At 45.6% G+C, this 17851-nt stretch overlaps 1 protein-coding gene across 26 annotated transcripts in view; it reads left to right on the forward strand.

Annotated features, from left to right (window-relative positions):
• Positions 1-374: 374 nt before the first annotated feature.
• kif1aa (kinesin family member 1Aa) overlaps positions 375-17851 on the forward strand; it is a 48066-nt gene continuing 30589 nt past the window's right edge. For 7 of the 26 annotated variants that reach the window (XM_081717048.1, XM_035524067.2, XM_035524072.2 and 4 more), the window contains exons 1-13: positions 376-621; positions 2651-2790; positions 11631-11704; positions 11915-12094; positions 12731-12799; positions 13024-13202; positions 14745-14856; positions 15201-15278; positions 15969-16034; positions 16148-16165; positions 16258-16336; positions 16527-16605; positions 16954-17096. In XM_081717048.1, coding sequence (XP_081573174.1) covers positions 2685-2790; positions 11631-11704; positions 11915-12094; positions 12731-12799; positions 13024-13202; positions 14745-14856; positions 15201-15278; positions 15969-16034; positions 16148-16165; positions 16258-16336; positions 16527-16605; positions 16954-17096 — 1183 coding nt within the window. In that variant the 5' untranslated portion in view covers positions 376-621; positions 2651-2684. Of the gene's footprint in view, positions 622-2650; positions 2791-11630; positions 11705-11914; positions 12095-12730; positions 12800-13023; positions 13203-14744; positions 14857-15200; positions 15279-15968; positions 16035-16147; positions 16166-16257; positions 16337-16526; positions 16606-16953; positions 17097-17851 lie in introns of all 26 variants that reach the window. The other 19 variants (XM_081717059.1, XM_081717060.1, XM_035524084.2 and 16 more) reach the window with 4 other exon arrangements.

Consider the following 17851-nt stretch of genomic DNA (forward strand, 5'->3'; position numbering starts at 1 on the left):
CTCTCTCCCTCTCTCTCTCTCCCCCTCTCTCTCTCCCTCTCTCTCTCCCTCTCTCCCTCTCTCTCTCCCCCTCTCTCTCTCCCTCTCTCTCTCTCTCTCTCTCTCTCCCTCTCTCCCTCTCTCTCTCCCTCTCTCTCTCTCTCTCTCTCTCTCTCTCCCTCTCTCTCTCCCTCTCTCTCTCCCTCTCTCCCTCTCTCTCTCTCCCCCTCTCTCTCTCTCTCTCCCCCCCCCTCTCTCTCTCTCTCTCTCTCTCTCTCTCTCTCTCTCTCTCTCTGCCCATGTTGCATAGATGCTTCTACCTCCCTCGGTGATGTCGTCACTGGCTCAGCCAGTCTCAGCATCACTGCTCAGAGCTGCCATCAGAGCCATTTTGGCTTCTGCCTCACGCAGCACACAGAGTCCTCTCCAGACCACCCCGCGCCCCCCCACCCCCGGCGCATCCAGATACCCCTCACACCCCTCCCATGGGCCATCTCTATCTGGGGATTTAGGACAAAAGGCCATTCTCTGATTGGCCGAGGCCAGCGCTTCGAAAACCAGACGAAGAGGCACCGCTGGGAACAGATCGGCTGAAGTGGGTAGTGAACAGCCTAGGATAAGAAGAGAAGCAGCACTGTAAAGGTATGAGCTTTTGAGCTTTCTGTCTGATGCTGTTTTAATGCCATTTTAATGAGCCTGTCTGTTTGGTGTTGGGTCACCAAGGCAGGACTGCTCTGGGGTGCGGCCACGGAGAGGCCGTAAACTATCTCCTAACACTGGGGGGGTGGGTGGGGGGGACTCTCTTAGAGGACACAGCGACCAATATTGGGTGTTGCCCGAGTCTTCTGCGGATTACGTGGCATTATTAGTGGAGTATACGATAAATGCATAGTCATCCGTAGTACATAGGGCCGTACTGTGAAAGGCTACTAGAAGACCAGAATGTCTCATCATGACGTCATTGGCCTTACGCGTCAGGTGCAAAGTGTCACTGTGACGATTCGGGCTTGTCTCGGAGGTACTGGGCTTGTGGTTCGGGCTTGTCTCGGAGGTACTGAGCTTGTGATGCTTAGCTGTTCACCGTAGGAAGGACACAGGGAAGTCCGAGTGTTGTGTGGGCTGTGCTAAACCTCGGCACGTCACCGACAGTCTTTTTTACTAAAAAAAAGAAAGAAATGTAACTGAAGACACGGAGGCTGTCAGATTTTTTTTCGCGGTTGGGGTGGATGTTTCAACTAACTTGAATGACGAATGAACGCTGTCTTTCTGTTCTGAGAGACGACGTTGTTTTATGTTAAAATATTTAACATTAATTAGATTTCTGCGCTTTTATTACATTTATAAATCAGATATTTTAAATCAGCTATTTCTAAAGGCTGTTTTTAACTTTAATTGCTATGAAATAAATATTGTGGGTGAAGCTTATGGACAATTGTGTGTGAAACTGAAACCAGTTGAGCCTAATCGTGTCATTATTGGGATAGTTCGCCGACAGTTTCAAGGTGGCAGGTCTACTCTTCCATTTGTAAAGGGAGCCATACACCTTACTTGATCTCATTAATTCTTTAAACTGGACTGTCCTGTCCAGCGATTTTGCTCATGCTGTGTGGTGCGGCCTCCTTGTAATTTTGGTGTGCGCACCAGTATTGTTGCAATAGGCTAGAACAAGCTATGGTTAGGGAGCATAGGTAAATTCACTTGAAATTAATTTTATATCGGTTCTGCAAGCAGATATACAGCAGACCTAAAATTGGATGTAATGTGTATTATTCCAAGTGCTATTTTTATAGGGCGTAAAACAATGAGGGCAACCTATCGGACCGAAACCCGTTACAACTCAGCAGAACATAGACCAGTGCTGCTTCACACAGAAGATGGCTCAGGGGCCCGAGGGCATGGCAATGTACCCAGTCTGCCCGCTCGCACAGGATGGCACATTATCCTTCTTAGACAAACTGCCAGGGCAATAATAAGTGTGTTGCAGTGAATAGTCGCATGTTTACCAGCTCCTGGGCCCATAGAAATGACTCACTGACTGAGCCTCCGCCATAGTCCAGCGACTGTACCACCATTTTGGTCATCCGCCGCGGTACTGCTGGACTCTGGGCGTGTGGTTTGGAGCCGTCTTTGGAATCCTGGAGAGCACAGTGACATTTGGGCCACACAAGCAGTTCTTTTGTCACTGATTGGCCCAGCTGCCGCATGTCAACGGCTGTAGCTGACTCTGCGTCTTTGAAAGTCAGCATCATACAACACGCCTGCGTTCCTGCAGTAGTAATGTTACTCATATGTTTGAGGAGGAAAATCTCAGTCATTTTATAAGACTCCATTGATTACCCATAGATTGTTTTTGAATATTGATTACCCATAGATTATTATTGGCTAAGATGACACAGGGATTTAAGGAACTGTTCCTAATGACACTTTATGTAAATTAAAAGCTGATGTCATCATACGTTGCTATGGAAATCAGGAGCTGAAATCAACATCCTCTCAATCTTAAAACTATATGTAGTTTAATTTGCAGTGGAGGAGAAGGGACATTTGAATCAATATGCCTAAAATGCCCATGTTGTTCCATGTAAGTATTTATTGCAAAATAAGACATTGTTGTCAATAGCATGAAATAACTCACATCAGTCCCCACCCCAACCCCACCTGTTCCTGGCAGGCGTGCACACTGGTGGGATCCAGGAGGCGGTGCCATGGCTGGGGCCTCTGTGAAGGTGGCAGTGCGGGTCCGCCCCTTCAACTCGCGAGAGATGAGCAAGGAGAGCAAGTGCATTATCCAGATGTCCGGAAACACGACCAGTGAGTACGGAGCCGCCCCTGAGCCCTGGAGCATCCTCGCGGCCGTAAACGTCCACACACACACACACACACACGCGTGCGCGCGCTCAGCCATGGCAAAAAAAACCTCGCAGCCCCACAATTTGGCAGCCAGTCAGCAATTGGGTTTCTTTTTTTCCCTGTGTGTTTTGGTAGTTTATGTTTTAGATTTCACACAGAGAGTGTAGTCGCCCTCATGGGATGATGTTGTAAGGGTAGCCATTTTGAGATGCAGTTATGACAAAGCAGTTTACTGGTCACTGGACTGGAGGGGAGTTTACAAAACAGCCGAGCTCATCCCACAGTGCCTTCATACCCATCCATCTACCTAATGGACCTGCATTGAAACGCACAGAAAAACATGCACGAGAATATTCTAGAATCTTATATTCTATAAGTGTGTGTGTGTGTGTGTGTGTGTGTGTGTGTGTGTGTGTGTGTGTGTGTGTGTGTGTATATATATATTTATACCATTATATCAAGATAATGCTATTGGGTTTGTTTTTGTTGTTGTATACACAGAAAGCCCCCTATGTGCAATCTTGCAATTTTATCAAGTGATGAATTGGTGAAGAAACTTGGTAATTCATCTGTCATGTGACTGAGATAAATTAATCTACATATGCATTTCTAGGCAGTAATGAGCTTTTCAGGTTTTGCTGTTGTTACTCCTGTGATGTTTGTGTGTGTGTGTGTGTGTGTGTGTGTGTGTGTATGCGTTAGAAGATAACGAGACCTCAACAGCTAAGACGCTGAAGGAGATTTGATTTCTAGTCTTGTGGCATGGCAAAGCCATTGGTCAATAATGGATGAGACCTAGTAAAATATTTATACTTTGGTGTAATATAGTTTCCTCCCATCGTGGGTGGCTCAAGACCAACCGTGCGACTGGCTTCCTGTCAGCACGAGGACGTGCTGAGACGTGTTTCCTGTACGTATGGCATGAGGGGAGGGGAGGGAAGGAGGTTGACCCAAAAATCAACCCTAAAAAAAAAGAAACATCACCAGGAGCAAAACTGTATCCCCGCGGTTAGCTCCCCCAACCCTGTGCAAGTCTATAGCATGCTAGTGGGTGTTTGAAGGGGCAAATGGTGTCTTAATTGCGGTGGATGTAATTCTACACCACAGTGCTTTTAGCCAGCTGAGGATCTGGGTTTGTGTAGAGAGAGGTGGATAGAATGGCAAGATGGAGAAGTGCAGAATGAGCTTAGTGATACAAAATACACTAAAATCATAAAATGATCATAAAATCATCTTCCTAGTTTTGTAGATTTCATCAAATTATTTCCATTAGCGTACATTGGATGTATTTTTCTGTATTAACATATACATATGTCAAAAATATTAGATGAGCACAAATGCTACACTCACTGTCATTTCCTCTAGCTTTTCTAAACCATTTAAAAATATATAAATATAAGATTGTTTACATCAATTATTCAGAGTAAAAAACTGTAAATTATAATTGAATCATGCTAGTAAATCCACTGTCACTCTTTGGTTTAATAAGAGCAGATGACGAGGGATAAGAGAAGTTATTGGTCCACCTTGGTGTGTCTGTAGGTCATAGGTCACAGGTCAGAGGGCTTCTCATGGAACATTACATGCAATTTTGTAATTGCTGTGTACAGCACTGCCAGAGTTGTGTCTGTAGCAGAGCCATGTCTGTAGGAGAGCCATGTCTGTAGGAGAGCCGTATCTGTGGCAGAGCTGTGTCTGTAGCAGAGCTGTGTCTGTAGCAGAGTCGTGTCTGTAGCAGAGGTGTGTCCGTGGCTAAACAGTGTCTGTAGCAGAGCCGTGTCTATGGTAGAGGTGTGTCTGTAGCAGAGCTGTGCCTGTAGCAGAGGTGTGTCCGTGGCTAAGCTGTGTCTGTAGCAGAGCCGTGTCTCTAGCAGAGCTGTGTCTGTGGCAGAGATGTGTCTGTAGAAGAGCTGCGTCTGTAGCAGAGGTGTGTCTGTGGCTAAGCTGTGTCTGTGGCAGAGGTGTGTCTGTGGCTAAGCTGTGTCTGTGGCAGAGGTGTGTCTGTGGCCGAGCCGTGTCTTCTGCCAGGGTCTTATCATTGCTCGCTGCCCCTGTAATTGCAGCACAGTTATTTGAAATATCTTTGGAATCTTTTATTTAAAATTGCTGAGGTGCTTTGTCATTTGTATTGTATTTGACAGTGGCTGCAGTAGCAATACTGATGCTGCATTTCCTCATGGTGTGGTCCTTCGCTTTAGATGTAATATGTGAATGTTGTAAGTGGAACAGGACAGTGAAGGTATAAGGGTTCAGAGAGCGTGTGCATCGTGAGTCTTGTCTGTGTTACACAGTTGCAGTGCTGAGGTTTCCTTAAAATCCATGTTCAGAAAAACTGAGCAGATGGCTCGGTCTTAGTCTTGATCTTGGTCTTGGTCTTAGTCTTTCCTCTGAGCAGGACTTTTAGGTTAGAGGAGCACTCTTGGTGAATATCGTGTACAAAAACAGAGGCATACCAGAGGATATAGAGTAAAGGTGGAAATATAGTACATATTAGATAGTGAGTACACAGTGGATATAAAGTACACAGTGGAAATAGAGTCATAGTCCCCTCAGACCCATACTCACAAAGACATCCTCACTATACTCACAAAGACATCCTCACTATACTCACAAAGGCATCCTCACTATACTCACAAAGATATCCTCAGTATACTCACAGACATCCTCACTATACTCACAAAGACATCCTCACTATACTCACAAAGGCATCCTCACTATACTCACAAAGACATCCTCACTATACTCACAAAGACATCCTCACTGTACCGAGGCATTTTACTATTAACTGTCTAAGAGGAGGAGCTGTTCTGTTTCTGTGCAAAAGTGCAATTACTTTGGACACACATACGCACACACACACACACACACACACACACACGTAGATGGCAGGTCTGTTGACCTACGTATTACATATTACAATATCTTAATAATAATTTAAAACTTAAACAGAACTCTTGTATTAACCTCAGTAACTAAACATATCACAGCAGATCTGTGTGTGGAGCATTTTCTTCTGGGGTACTGAAATGCAGACTGTGTAGTTGGGGCAAGAGGACATATGATGTCAACAACGAACTGGTATTCTCTGCTGTCCTTTGGAGTGAGGCCAGTTTTGGAGCCGGGGGTAAATGCCTGGTTGGTAGCAGATCTTGGGACCTAGAGGAGCTCCTTTGTGTTCCTGTGCTGGCTGCTTTGTCCTGGCTGTCGGCTGGAGACGGGTGAATAGACTAGTTCCCACACGGCTTGAGAATGGCACGCAGCTAGGTGATGGACGGCTGGGCTGCGCTGGGCTGTGCTGGGCTGCGCTGGGCTGCGCTGCTATCATGGCAGGCCTGATTAGGCAGCTGACACAGCCCTTTATGCTTCTACAAAGACGTTTAGCATTTGGGAGAGAAACTCAGGACTGCAGTGTTCAAAGAGTTCAGCTTCTCTTCCACTGAGAACACTAGTGTATTACACATAATGGCTGTATGCTCCCAACGCAGAGCTGGACCACTAATTTAGAGTTGAGAAAACAGTTTTAAAAATAGTTGATTTCTTATGTGATTAATTGGAGAGGTGCTGTTTTAAGGTTTCACGTTGTTATGGGAATCGGGTGAGCTGAGGGTGACGTTGCTGTGTTGATGGGCAGAGGAGCTTACCAGTCTGTGTTTAAGTCTGCCGTCCTAAGGAGAATCTGATGGCGCTACCGCTACCCCCGGCGTCTGGTGCTGTCTGTCCACACACAGCAGTGGGAGGACGGGTCTGGACAGCATCTGACGCTCTGTCATCACCTCGGTAGACGTCAGGCTCAGGGACTACATGAAATGCGTCAAGCGGGTTATATATATAGGATTCTTTTTATTACGGTTACAAATATTGTTGTGATGCTGCCATTGTTGACATCAGCAGAAAGCCTGACAGCAGCTGCTGCTCTGCTCTAACCGGAAGATGTCGTCCACCGTCTGACGTGTTTGCACTGGTCTAAACAGACCTGTCTGATTTAATAGTCTGATGTAATTGTGTGAGTCTGTTGCAGTCTCATCTGTGTTTGTCCCCGTCGACACTAGGCTATTATGAAGTGTTCTGTCAGCGACTGATAAAGGCTTTGCATGCCCAGTGACCTTTTGCTTACCAGGTTGTTTTGGGAAATTAAAGGTGTGTGTGAGATGGGAATCAGGTAATTACAATATATGCTCCATGACCCTTCCAACACACACACACACACACTCATTAGCAGGCTCCACTCCTGCCAGTGTGCACCAGGGTAATTATAAATATCCCCTTCCTCATTGCTCCTGAAGACGTAATAGTTGTGGGGATCCAATAGTAGAGTATACTGACGTGCGAGGGGAGGTTGGGCGATGAAGCAGAAAAGAGCAGGAAAAAGGGGAGACGCTCGAGTGGAGAGAAAGAAAAACAAAACAAGTGATAAAGAGAAGAGTGGAACAGCTTTTTCTCCACCTTGGTTTATCTGAGAGGAACAGTCCTGTCAGAGAGAGAGGCAGAGAGAGACAGAGAGAGCGTAACAACCCTGTTGGCTCTGCAATAAAAGCAGATCAGGATCCTGAGATGAGCTGGAAAGCAAACACTCCCAAGCCTATGAAAAATTCACGCTGGAAGGCCACTCGGCATCATTGACTTGGACTTGATTGGCTAGTCGGTAGAAGCCCAACCCATCTCAGTTTCCACCACCATGAGGAAGCCGTAAGTTGTCGGGTTCCTAGCAACGAGTCTTTGACAGAAGGAGTCGTATGCAGCTACAGAGCATCTACCTCTGCTCACAACATTCACTGTCACGTTACGCTTTACGCATTTGTCAGTGTTCTTAGTCATTTTTCACTGTTTTGATATTATCAATATTTTGAATATCCTGCTTAAAGATTTCTGTAGACGCCACTGGCTATATTAATAAAACATCCATGACTGAGGTCTTCAACTCTTGTATGTTGTACGTGCTCTCTTCGGCTGTTGGATTATAAACCACAGGCTTGGTTTTTTGCCGTCGACACCCACGGCTGCCATTCGGGATGGAAGGAATTTGTGATTGTGTATAGAGGTGAAGGCGGAGATGGGCCATAGCTGGGTCTTGGCCCTTTTGTGTTCAGGAAGTGAAGGAATTATTCACTTCAGCTGCTTGAGAACATCGGGCCATTTCAGAATAGAGCCATTACCGTGTTATGTAATATGGACTGGGGTTTTTACATATATACGGCGCTTTCGGATTAATAGATGATGACATATTTGCCTCCGGCTGCATCTCATCAGAGCTTTATTGATTGTTCAGAAATGATTTTACCGGATTTAAATGATTTTGGTGCAATTATTTAGCCTAGAAAGGTTCTGATACTCACGGGTATATCAGAAATCAGAATCAGAATGACTGTCAGAAACCTAAATAAGGGTGCACAGACTAGTCAGAAAAAAGAGTGTACAGTTAGACCTTTAGTTTTGCTGTGGAAATGCCAGACAGACACCTCTGGCTGTGAGGAATGTCTGTAGGATGTTTGAGCTGGACTGTTGTGAACTGAACATGGCTTTTCTCACTAACTTTGCACTTTGCACACTAGGGCTAGTGGTGATGGCCAGCCTGACTCATGGATACCGCGATAATAAGAAGAAAGTGCACTAGGTCAGCTCCTGTAGAACTACTAACTGGGACAATGATCAACCTCAGGAGTATAGAGCTCACACACACGCACACACACACACACACGCACACACACACACACGCGCACACACACACACACACACACACACATACGCACACACACACACGCGCACACACACACACACACACACACACACACATACGCACACACGTACGCACAAACACACACGCACACACCCACACACACACAAACACACACACACTTGGGAATGGATTAAATGATGACAGTTTCTCTGTTACTGTAAATGTGTGTGCTTGTGAAGAGAGTGATTTTGATGTTTAACACTAGACATTCTTTCAAATAATGGTGTTTTATATCATATATTAATACTACATGACAATAGTCAGTTAAGAGTCAATAAAAAATGTTAATCCACTTTAAGTGCAGTATTGTCTTTGCTCAACACGTTGTGTAGGTTTCGCCTTGTTTTTTGTCATAGACAGATTGCTTGGCTCAGTAAGAAATCACATATTCAGAAATAAAAGCATCTTTTTTTCCTCCAAACTACACTTTTAGAAGTGAAAGAAGTGAAAAAGCTCCCGGTAGGCTGAACGGCGGCCTTATCTCAGTAATGCCCAAAGTACTGTTCCACTTTAGTCAGATGAACTGGTTTTCTCCTACAAACGTGTCTAACATCAGTGTGAATATACAGTCATTCTACACACAGAGACTAGTAGTTTGACTCAAAGGTAGTTTGACAAGCCAAGGAGGAGGAGGAACAGGAGAGACTGAAAGAGAAAGAGGAACAGAAAGAGGGAGAGGAATGGTGATCTTTTCTCTGAGTTGGGTCACTAATGTCCCTAAGAGTTTAAAATGTGTTTGTGAGTTATGTGTGTCATTAGAACTGTGCACAGGAAGTGCGCACAATTTATTAAGAGCACTTAAGGAAACAAGAGTCACTTCAGCTGATAGCGGAGGATCCCATGTCACACCGCTGACCCAACCAAGGGCTCTCCTGCTGCTCCTTTCTCCTTTCTTCGGAGGTGAAAAGGCGTAGTGTGAAAATTGTTATGAACCCAATCTGTGAAAGGTCCTTTTTGTTAAATGCCTGCATAGGAAATTAGAACATTTCCTCTTTGGTGTGTGGGCAAGTGTAGAAAATTTTCCCACTTCGCTGGCCGTGCTAGCAGACCATATATGATGGATGTTTAAGAGTAATGCCACTCGAAGGGAGAGCGTGTCATCTGCAAAACCTGCAGACACGTCCAGCAGGACATCTGTCTGTGGACATCCTACTGGAATTTCACTGTTATGAAAAGTGTTACATTCTGTATTTTTCATTGTGAGTCCAACATTTCAAAGTGCTTTACATGGAAAAAAAAAAAAGCAAAACTTTATGTGATGCCAAGGTACATTGATGAAATGACATCACCACAAATTACAGATCCAATTAAAGGTCCAAAAAAATAAAATACATAAGCCAGGATAAGCCACTCAGTTTTTAATCTGTATTTACATACTCCCACACCTTTTCTAGATGTTCCCTGGACTACTATTCCAGAGTTTAGGAGCAAGAAAATAAAAAAGTTGTTTCTAATGACATTCAGTGTTGACTTGGTGTGCCACGTTAGATTTAGATTCCAGGAAGCATGCTCTGGATCAATCACTGTTAGGCTACATTTACAGCCACTGCTCCCAGCCACTGTTCTGTGGCCAGTACAGCTTTTCCTACACTTTCTAGGAATAAAAGTTGCAGTTTGGTAAAGGGGAGCAGATGTTGCATTTGCATTACGTTTAGACAGTTGGCGGATGTGCTTATCCAGAGTGTTTTACAAGAACATGTAAAAATGAGAAGGCAGGATGTTGGAACAGTAGAAAATCTGAAATCATTCAGCTTTTCTATGTACTGGGACAGAGGTAACTAAAAGTGCTATAGTTCAGTAAATATAGTAGATGCTTCAGTAAATGCTCTATAGTTCAGCTGCACCGTGTCTCACTGGCATCAAGCAAAGAGCTTCCTTTCAAGTCAAGAGATAAAAAAGTGCTTTAAACCTTTTATAAGTGCTTCTGCCTTGTCAGAACAAGCGTTTTTGGCCTCGGCCAACCTGCAGAGGGTGCGGAAGCAGTAAAGTGGAGAGTCGGTGTATGATGATCTGTCTTCACTGAGCCTTTGTCTGTACCTGCACGTAGGAAACCGTGTAGGCAGCTGAATGATGACTCACTCATGTCGCCGTGGCAATTTTGGCACAGGCAGCAGCGAATGAGCAAAGTGGAAAGAGAGGGAGAAGAATGGGTTTGGTGTTGGCCAGAGTGCGTAGTTCAGAGTGCACAGACACTGGGTTAATCTGTGTGTGAGCTCACAGGTCTGCGTTAAGCCTATTAGTGCCAACTGAAATATCCATGACTGATGCTTCCTCAGAAGATGAATCATGCAATGAGTAGGATTTCTGGCAATGCAAAATATGATTATGTGATTTCTTTCTCTCTCGCTCTCTCTCTCTCTCTCTCTCTCTCTCTCTGTTCTACATATTATATATATTTTAGTGATTCATGTGGTGGAATTCTGTATGTCTTTTAAACATGTTCAGGTTGTAGTATGTGTTTGTTAAGGAATATGAAATGACCCAGTCAACCACTCTGTGGCTTCCAGGTTTTATATATGTTGTGTGTCACATAAGCACATTTACCTAGAAAGTGAGTGTCTGAGAATTATTTTCTAGCATGAAGTATCATTGACCTTGGGATTCCCTACACACACACACATACACACACACACACACACACACACACACACACACACACACACACACACACACACACACACACACACACACGCACACACACTTGATATGTTTTTTTTAACTTTGAAATTTATGGTCAATATAGAAGAATACTTGAGTGCTAATATGTCAGTTAGTGACTGTGTTTAGTACAGATAGGAAGTCTTTTTATTTGACAACAACCTGATCTTAACGCCACCTGCCCAGGCACAACTAGCCAGGATGAGTTCCACTCACCAGTGAAGGGCACTTTGGCACAAGCCCTTGTTGAGTCCGCACTGTAGGCTACAATGACTCTGCACTTTCGGCGGCAGCCATTTTCCACAGAGAGGCAGGCTATTAGCTCTCCTCTGTGGCTCTTTAGGCAGTGAAATGAAGTGCCCTAACCCCATTTAAATTCTACCCTGGGTTTTCCTCACCTGTCTTTCAGCGATCATCAACCCCAAAGTACCCAAAGAGACCAAGAGCTTCAGCTTTGACTACTCCTACTGGTCCCACACCTCAGTGAGTAAAAGCAAGAGATCAAAGCACACTCTCACACCCCCATAAATACCTTGTGGTCCTTCAGCCGGTCCCAGTGCTTAACTTCAAGCAGCTATATTTTGTCTGATGCGCCGGTGAACTCATTTAACATTTGTTCTCTGTTTCTGTGCACGTACCAGTGTCGTGGTTTGTGCTGACTGATCTGTACCCGTCCTGTTCGTACGCTTACAGCCAGAGGATATCAACTACGCGTCTCAGAGGCAGGTGTACAGGGACATCGGGGACGAGATGCTGCTTCATGCCTTTGAAGGCTACAACGTCTGCATCTTTGCGTACGGACAGACTGGTGCTGGAAAATCATACACCATGATGGGCAAACAGGAAACGGACCAGCAAGGAATCATTCCACAGGTAAAGTCAACAGACACACACACACACACACAGACAGAAATCTAGGTGTAATCTTGCATAGTGCATTACACAGGGCAGGAGCTACTAGTATTGTTGCCCAGTGTAGTGCACTAAAGAACAAATAGGAGGCCCTTTTGGATTCAGCATCTGCCGCCAATAAAAAGGTCAAGTGGCAAATGACATCACAAGGATTAGGCCCTGTAGCTAAACAGAAAGCAGAGTGGCACACACACACACACACACACACAGGACGTATTGTCTCAGCACCAACAAACAACTGAGTGTTTACAGGCATATCCAGCCAGTATGATGAACAGTGCACTGCTGAATGATACAGTCCCATGTGTTGGCCGCAGATCGCGATAGGCCCAGTCCCTGATGAAGCTCTGTCTGTTGCCTTTCTGAAAGCCCTGCACACACAGACGGCATAAACAATGTGACACCAAACAGAGCTAAAGGAAAGGCAAACAGCAGGCTGAAGCACGTCCATAAAACATCCCCTTGACAGACTGACGGGGACGTACGAACATGCCAAACGAGTCTGTGCCTCAACTATTAACTGCTTTCTGTCTCTCTGCCTTTTTGTCTTTCTGCTTCTGTCTCTCCCTCTCTGCTTCATCTCTCTCTCATCTACAGCTGTGTGAAGACCTCTTCACCAAGATTAATCACAGTAATACTGACAACAGCATGTCCTACTCTGTAGAGGTAAAGGCAGACGTCGAGCGTCTCTCTAATCTTCATGTTTCCGGTGGCGTGTTCCCATATGTCGTTTATGTCTGCTCCCGTAAGCAAATCACGTTTCATTAACGAGGAAACCCAGTTGTAAAATTGATAAATCATGCTGATAAAAAGATACAGAGTTGAATTTTGCCATTTTCTTTCTGCTGATCATGACTGCTAACTCACAGGGATGCTGTTCGTTGTTTCAGGTGAGCTATATGGAGATTTACTGTGAGCGCGTGCGTGACCTCCTGAACCCCAAGAACAAAGGGAACCTGCGTGTGCGAGAGCACCCTTTACTGGGCCCATATGTGGAGGACCTGTCCAAACTGGCAGTCATGTCATACAACGACATTCAAGACCTCATGGACTCGGGAAATAAGGCCAGGTTATTGTTCTAATTCTGTTCAATTCTATTCTAGAAAATGTTTTGCCCGGTTTATAGCACGATACCCTAAAAAGTCTATAAGTATTCTTCAGTCATGAATACCCCCATGTCAGGCCGATTGTAATGTTGAAAGCGAAGGTACCGCGTTTAGATAACACACCTCACTCAGTTCAAGCCAACGCGTTGTTCCCCAGCTGTGACTCGTGTATGTGGTCCCTCACGAACAGCGAGGACCGAGTGAGCAATGCAAGTGTGTTTACGTTGCCTGCAAACACCACAGCACCATGGCAACTAACAAACGGATTAATTAAATGAGACGTTGTAAGGAGGCATTGTTCACATTCAGTCTGGGAAACATTCTTACTGTGACTGTTAATTACAGAGTGCTGAGAGATTACTGGGACACACACACACACTGAATGTCTGTCAGCAGCATGCAGTGTGTGTGGAGTGTATGACGACGCTACACACAGCTTCCAGTTTCTCATTAGCATCAGTTATTAAACCTTAGATGTTCTTTATTTGTTTAATTCATACAAATTAGCTTAAAATGAATAAATCTTGTAAAAGCAACATTTCTAAAGTGCCTTGTGTTGGTGACATTCAGTATTATTTCTGAATGTTCTTGCCACGAGGCAGGGTGCATAGAATGGAAGTTTCCGTCTGGACAACATACGCGACTTTTCGCATTCAGAGTTTTGGTGAGTGTTACACGCCTTCACTCTCCATCACTGAGGCAACTTGCACAGTTTTCGCTGCTAATTAGTGCCTCCGATTTCCTCACCCAAACAGATGCGCCGGACCTGTTATCACGCTATCTCTACTTCCACCACCCAATTAGCCTATTGTGCAGCACGTCTGTGGCAGGAGATGCTCAATAGAGGTTAATTGAGCACAGTGCATAATTAGACTGCCTCTAATTTCTGTTCACTTTGCTGATGCATTTGTTAAAATTGAGCTTGAATTGATGACTTTTCTTTTATGCAGTGAATTCTGTGCCCAACCTAATTACTGCAAAGACAGAGGTCTCATGGAGTAAGGTTTGAGCTATCAGCAATGGGGCAAAATGTGTGGAGATAGATTGATGAGTCTGTTGTGTGTGAGAAAGACAGTTTTCTGTTTGTTGCTCATTAGGGAGTTCCTTTTCTGTGTCTGAGATAGTCACCCTGAGAGCCGTATGAAGCAAACTAACCTGATGGCTAAGTGGCACTAAAACAATGATCATAAAACAGCTGGTGCAAGAGTTAATGGTGCCATAACTCCAGTAATCATCTTTAATGTGCAGCAAAGACTTGCTAAAATCAGAGATAGCAGAAGACACCAGACACTTAGAAACATAAACTACCTTTGCACAGGCAAGTTAAAGCAGTTCTGAAGCAGTTCTGAAGCAGTTCTGGAGCAGTTCTGGAGCGGTTATGTGTGGGTACAAATTTCAGCATGAAGTTCCCTGGATCCGCCGACCGAAAGCCCTCGCCATAGCGTTCCCTCGGGCTGAGAGATGTGCGTTTCAGCCTCCTTCTTATCTCCACCCTTCCCCTGTAGGACGGTGGCTGCCACCAACATGAACGAAACAAGCAGTCGCTCCCACGCCGTCTTCAACATCATCTTCACCCAGAGACGCCACGACTCAGAGACGGATAACGTTTCCGAAAAGGTACAGCGCCATAGATCATTCCAGAGCCTGTCAGTCACGCGGAGCTGCTCGGGACAGGGGGAGGCAGGGGTGGGAGGGCACTGAGGGGGTCAGGCTGAGGCCCAGTGGCCAGTCGCGAAGATTGTGTGTGTGAGTGACAGGTGCAGTCTCCTATCAGTGTCCAGTGCTCGTTATTAACTCTCTCTGCCTCTTTCTGTTTGTCTCTCTGTCTCTCCCTCCCTCTCTGTGTTTCTCTTTCTCCCTCTGTCTCTCTCTCGCTCTCTTTCCATCTCTTTCTCTCTATTCTTTTTGCTCTATCTCTCTTTCTTCTTGTCTCTATCTTTTGCTTGCTCTTCCTCACACAGGTCAGCAAAATCAGTCTAGTTGACCTGGCTGGGAGTGAGAGAGCAGACTCCACAGGAGCTAAAGGCACGCGGCTCAAGGTGACAATCTTTATCGTTTAAACCCCACCCCACCCCACCCCACCCCACCCCACCCCCTCGCTCTGCTCTCCTTTTTATCCTCCCTGCATCTCCTACCACAAATACATCCAATTTCTCCAGCTTTCTCCCTTCTCCTCCACCCACCCATATTATTTTATATTGTTCCTGTTCCGAACACACAGTGATCGAGCCCACTGATCAACACTGACCGGCCTCTCATTACCTGCTGCTGGTGCTCTGGAACTGGGCTGGGATCGTGTGATCCATTAACTGGTCTAGAACTGGGCTGGGATCATGTGATCCATCACCCGTTCTAGAACTGTGCTGGGATCGTGTGATCCATCACCCGTTCCAGAACTGGGCTGGGATCATGTGATCCATCAATTGGTCTAGAACTGGGCTGGGATCATGTGATCCATCACCCGTTCTAGAACTGGGCTGGGAGCGTGTGTTCCATCACCCGTTTTGCACCAGTTCTTCTCTTTCACATCTTCTCGCTTCGCTGGCGTGTGCTGAGAGTCTCTGGGTCAGGACAGCAGGCGTTGAGGAGAGAGGGAGATGGGGATGGATGCTGGAAGTTGCTGCTCTCCTCCACTTCTCCTCCACCTTCAGTGGTCCAAGCCAGTTTAGACCATGTTCAGAATGTTCTTTTCTTCGGTGTTTCTCAGAGTCACTCTGTTTCACTTGTAGGAAGGAGCAAACATCAACAAATCCCTTACCACGCTGGGCAAAGTCATTTCTGCTCTGGCTGAGGTGGTACGTATTGGATTTTTTTTTTGCACTGCACGTACCAACTGTCATTTCCAGACAGGTGCCTTTAGCAACGTGGTGATTCTAATAAACATTTTCAATTTTTTCGTTTGCTGTAGGATTCTGGGTCAAATAAGGTAAGTTCGCTTTCTCTGTATGACCAGAAGAAGGTCTTTTGCTCGGACAGAGGCAACTGCTGATTGACATGCTGATTGTCCTGAAAACACAGAACAAGAAGAAAAAGAAGGTGGAAAGTTTCATCCCTTACAGAGATTCTGTGCTGACCTGGTTGCTGAGAGAAAATCTGGGTAGGTGTCTTTTTTTAAAAAAAAAAAAAGCCTCGTCCAGTCTCCTTCCTGTAGAGCAACCGGAGATGTTCAGACGGGTGACGAGCTCATCGAGTGACCATCCCCAGTTTCACTTTGGTTTAGTGGACTTGTTGTGGGTTTATTTGAAAAAGTTTCTCAAATAACCTCTTGACCTTCCTCCCCGCTCCAGGTGGAAACTCGCGCACGGCCATGGTGGCGGCTCTCAGTCCCGCTGACATCAACTACGACGAGACCCTCAGCACCCTCAGGTGCCTCGTCTGCCTCGCCTAGCTTGTGTTTCCCTCATTTCTCATTTACGTGTCCTGTCTCAAATCTCTCTACTTCCCTCTCCCTCTCCTATATTATCTAGATGTGTCTGTAAACCATAATGGCTTTCATCTTGCGCAATTTATTCAGTTGTTACCATTCTTAATTATATATCTTATATTTATTTAATTCTCATTGTTTCATAACATGATCGAAATTTTATTGGTGACCGTGAAGTCCATACTGAAGGTAAAAGGGAACAGTAGCTCCAGCTCTTAGCCCCATAGCGAGCCCCATGCTCCGCTGAGACCCCGGAGCTGACCTCTGACCTGCTGCTGTTACTGGACCAGGTACGCGGACAGAGCCAAGCAGATCCGCTGCAATGCCGTGATCAATGAGGATCCGAACAACCGGCTGGTGCGGGAACTCAAGGAGGAGGTGTCACGTCTGAAGGACCTCCTCTACGCGCAAGGCTTGGGTGACATCATCGAGAGTAAGACGTTCTCCTGCTGGTTGCTTTAACCCCGCCCTCTTTTTGACGTCCGCCTTCTACCGGCAGTTCATCTGTCCTGAATTGAAACATCAGTCATGTTTGCCTCTTTATGTGAGAGTTTGGAAAAATGAATTTGATTGACATTATGGTATGACCCAAAAAAGTGTGTTCAAAACATAGGTGTTAGATAAAAGCAATGCCCCACATACGTTCTCCCACCCACACACCCATACACACACACACACACACACACACACTCACACACACACATACACATACACACACCCATACACACACACACCCATACACACACACACACACACACACACACACACACACACACACACACACATACACACACACACCCATACACACACACACACACACACACACACACACTCACACACACACATATACATACACACACACACCCATACACCCATGCACACACACATACACCCATACACACACCCACATGCACACACACGCACACACTCACACACCCATACACACACGCACACACACACAATCTGCCGTCACCCTCTTTGGATCGATCCTTACTCACTCACTTCCTCACTCACTCACTTCTCAGTTCTTCTTTCTTCTCCTCCGCACTGCTCTCTTTCTCTCTGCTCTCTCTTCGTGCATTCTGCTCTTTCTCTTTGGCCTCATGGCGTTTTCCCCCTGCCATGTGCCTTCAGAGTTCAGTCCTTAAGGTTCGCCCCACTGCGAAGTACGTGGTCTTTCAGAAGAGG

The sequence above is a fragment of the Electrophorus electricus genome, chromosome 7 (assembly GCF_041902795.1).
Source record: "Electrophorus electricus isolate QZ-2024a chromosome 7, ASM4190279v1, whole genome shotgun sequence".
Classification (NCBI taxonomy): Eukaryota; Metazoa; Chordata; class Actinopteri; order Gymnotiformes; family Gymnotidae; genus Electrophorus; species Electrophorus electricus.